Here is a 3855-nt window from a genome sequence, read left to right as displayed (position 1 = left end):
ACATAAAAATTCATTGATTGAAAATTCTTATGTTAAAATTATTAAGAAAAAAAAATACTATATTGCATTATCTTGATATATTAAAAAAAAAAGTACAATTGATAGATCTCTGACAATCAGTATGAAATATGAATGCACCCACTAAAATTATTTGGATCATAATATTATTTCAATATTGGGTATATATTGATTTGTAAACTTCAATTTAATATTATAATTTTCCCTGGAGATACTCTTAATATTCTCAATCTAAGCCAATTGTCCCTTTCTCAAATCCTATGTTACCTGTCAAGCCACAAAGCCAAATATTCCAAAGCTAATTTGTCTTTTACCTTATATTCCAAAAGAACGGCTTCCCCTGTTCTCTCCCCTATATAAACCCCTTCCCTACCACACTTCCCTCTCGTCTCAAATCAAACTTTCCCTCTAAAACCCTAAAAGAACACAAGATCGACAAGCAAAAAAAAAAAAAATCAAATATAATCCAGATGGATATAGAGCAAGGAAATAATGAGAAGATTGCCTTGTCTGACAAGGGTTCATGGTTTAGTCAATGCTTTGCAAAGATCAAATCGACAACTATTAGGTTTTTAGAGAGGATAAAAAAGATTGCCATGGATGATCCAAGGAGGATAGCACACGCGATGAAGGTCGGACTCGCGCTTACTCTCATCTCCACCTTGTACTACGTAAGGCCTCTCTATGATGGTTTCGGTGAATCATCTATGTGGGCAGTGCTAACCGTGGTGGTTGTCATGGAATACACCGCTGGTAAGTGTGATTATGAAAATGCATTTGGATTCATCAAGAAATTTGTCATTTCAACGACCATAGTTGATGAACAAAAATATAATGTTTTCAGGGGGAACACTATGCAAAGGTCTAAACCGGGTCTTCGCTACAGTAATTGCCGGCTCACTGGGGGTCGGTGCACATCATATCGCAGCCTTATGTGGCGAGAAAGGAGAAGCAATACTTCTCGCCCTTTTCGTCTTTCTACTAGGTACAGTTTATATGTTCTAGCTAATATCCTCCAACTTTATAATAGCATAATAAGGTACATATATAAAGTGTGTCATTTTAATTAGGTAATGTACCAGTAGATTTTTAGTTCTAACTTTGGGTATTTTTCCTGCCATACAGCTGCATCAGCAACATTCTCTCGGTTCATACCGGAGGTAAAGGCAAAATATGATTATGGCGTGACAATATTTATACTGACGTTCAGTCTGGTGGCGGTATCAAGTTATCGGGTCGACGAATTGATACAAATGGCCCACCAGAGAATCTCTACCATTGCCATAGGAGTAGCAACTTGCCTTTGTGTCTCATTGATTGTATTTCCTATTTGGGCTGGAGAGGATCTCCACAAAATGGTGGCATCTAACTTGGACAAGCTTGCAAACTTTTTGGAAGGTATGTATCAATATATGATTATGACATGCATATGCTAGCTAGTAATATCAAACGCAAATTCAACCAAATATGTGGTAAAATTTGGCACATCTGTACTATTTTAAGAAAAACAAAAAAAGATAACACTATTTAGTAAGCATACCTAATAAAACATGCAAATATGTGATGATGTAATTAGTTCATAAACAGGGGAAGTGCACTAGCCACTTACTATATACAAAAAAATCTTGGAACGTGTAATCCACCAACCCAAAGTCCAAAATTTAAAGGAAGTGGCCTCATATATGTAAGTGGGCCCACCAAAATATAGCCCAGTTGTTTTGTATTATTTGCAATGTATGATCACTAATTAAGATAATATGATGAAGACATGTATTGTACAAACTAATTAATCAAAAACTGTTTTTTCTTTTCTTTTATAGGGATTGAAACCGAATGCTTTGGAGAGAAATCAAATTTTGAGAGCTTGGAAGGAAAGCCTTTTCTACAAGTTCATAAAAGTGTGTTAAATTCAAAGGCCATGGAAGACACTTTGGTAAGGCATTGCTTCGAAGCATTTTTATTTTCGGTAGAAACAATTGATATCAATGATCTTGTATGAATTATAAACATATATAGTTTGGCTATTTACAACTACATTAATCTTACGTGTGATTCCAAATAAACCACTTTAATTTTAAATGATTAATTATTTCTAATTATATAGTGTTCACACATGGGGTAGTGCCTAGCTACCACTGAGGAACCTTATTTAACTTGTAATTATCAAGGAAAAAATAAAAAATATATAATAATAAAGAATATCATTATATCATGACACAACCACTCAAAAAAAAATATGGCGTAATTTCTTCAGTTAATTAAGTTGGTTCAATTTTATATATATGTCACACCATGGTTAAAAAGTTCCACTTGATTGTATATATAAATCAGGTCCTAAATATTTGTTTTCATAATTTTTAAATTGCAGTGTAATTTTGCAAAGTGGGAGCCTTGCCATGGCGATTTCAGTTTTCGCCATCCTTGGAAACAATATCAAAAAATTGGAGGATTAATCCGTCAATGTGCTGCCTCCATGGATGCACTCTCTTCTTATCTCACAACGTTCTCCAAGACCAAGGTAATTCTTTTCATATTTACACCCAAAAAAGTACAATAATATTACATAAACAAATGCCACAAATTTTATGCATAACTGTAACATTGTAATTAATTAACTGAATAAATATTTCTCTTTTTCAACAGCCAATATTCAAAGCAGATGCTGAGCTCCTATTAGAAATCGAAACCGCTTGCAGGGAGATGAGCTCTGAATCAGCCAAGGCATTGCGAGAGCTATCCTCAGCCATCCGATCGATGACGGTCCCATCTCTGGCAAAGTGCCACTTGTCAGCAGCCACCTCAGCTGCGGAGAACCTAAGAACGGTTCTGTCGAATGACATAACTGTATGGGAGACTATCCATGTGGCAATGATATCATCGCTGTTAGCTGAGTTGGTGAATTGCACCAAGGAAATTGCCGGATCGGTTGATGAGCTGGCAGAGCTTGCACTGTTCAAGAGCACCGATCCGGTTAACTCGGCCGTTGTTAAGCCGGTCTCTGAAGAAGAAATGCCACAACAAGTAACTATTGATATATCGGGTTAATAATTGCCGGATGATTTATTGTTGATTGTACTAATGGTCTGATGATTATATTATATCAGAAGATCAAATGAGGTCAATCAAAAGGGCAAAACAAACCAAAATAAAAGAGAGACAAAAAAGGAAGACAAGGTGCACCACTGTGTATGCATGGGTCCATTAATTGTATGATTCTGTAGCTTCTTGTAATTACAGAACTTGCATACATTCATTAAATTTATTCTTGTCAGTATTTTTATAATAATAAATATAAAGCAGTCAAGACAATTTTACCTCAAAGAAAAAATTAAAGTCATGTGAATCCTTATTCTTTTACTAAATTATCTGTTTCCAAAAGATGTTCCACTGGTTACTCTTTCTTCTTGTATATGGCATCAACCTCAGCCATCTCATTGGAAATTTTACACTAAGATAATAAATTAATCAAACAAAAGTACAAGACGTAAGCTAAATTTGGTAAATTAAAAGGTAACTTCTTTTTTATTGGAAAGGGAATGACAACCAACAAGAAGTTTAGTTCTTAATTTTTGTCCCCTGGTTTTCTTGACAGATCTTTAATATTTAGAAATTTTCAGCCGAAAAAGCACTTTGATCTATATATTTTTCTAAAGAAGAATCAAAACAAAGTAACCGCCTAAGATCATTCTACAAAGTGACAATTTTCACCACTTGCAGAAAAGTTATCAGTTACTAAAAAATTATTATTATTATTATTTTTAAAAAGGCCCTGATTTTGAGGTACCGTACCGCATCTCGCTGAATAAGATTTGAATCGTCTCTTTAAATCTAACACGA

General features: G+C 34.6%; 1 protein-coding gene across 1 annotated transcript; it reads left to right on the top strand.

Annotated features, from left to right (window-relative positions):
- The first annotated feature begins 396 nt into the window (after window positions 1–396).
- Window positions 397–3383, top strand: LOC144566384 (aluminum-activated malate transporter 1-like). Its single transcript, XM_078316402.1, has 6 exons — window positions 397–771; window positions 863–1003; window positions 1144–1416; window positions 1839–1951; window positions 2387–2536; window positions 2662–3383. Exons 1-6 carry the CDS (start codon window positions 489–491, stop codon window positions 3061–3063), a joined length of 1362 nt encoding a protein of 453 aa, XP_078172528.1. The 5' UTR covers window positions 397–488; the 3' UTR covers window positions 3064–3383.
- The last annotated feature ends 472 nt before the right edge of the window (window positions 3384–3855 follow it).

This window comes from Carex rostrata, chromosome 15 (assembly GCF_964058835.1).
Source record: "Carex rostrata chromosome 15, lpCarRost1.2, whole genome shotgun sequence".
Lineage (NCBI taxonomy): Eukaryota > Viridiplantae > Streptophyta > Magnoliopsida > Poales > Cyperaceae > Carex > Carex rostrata.
This window is presented reverse-complemented; position numbering and strand designations above follow the sequence as displayed.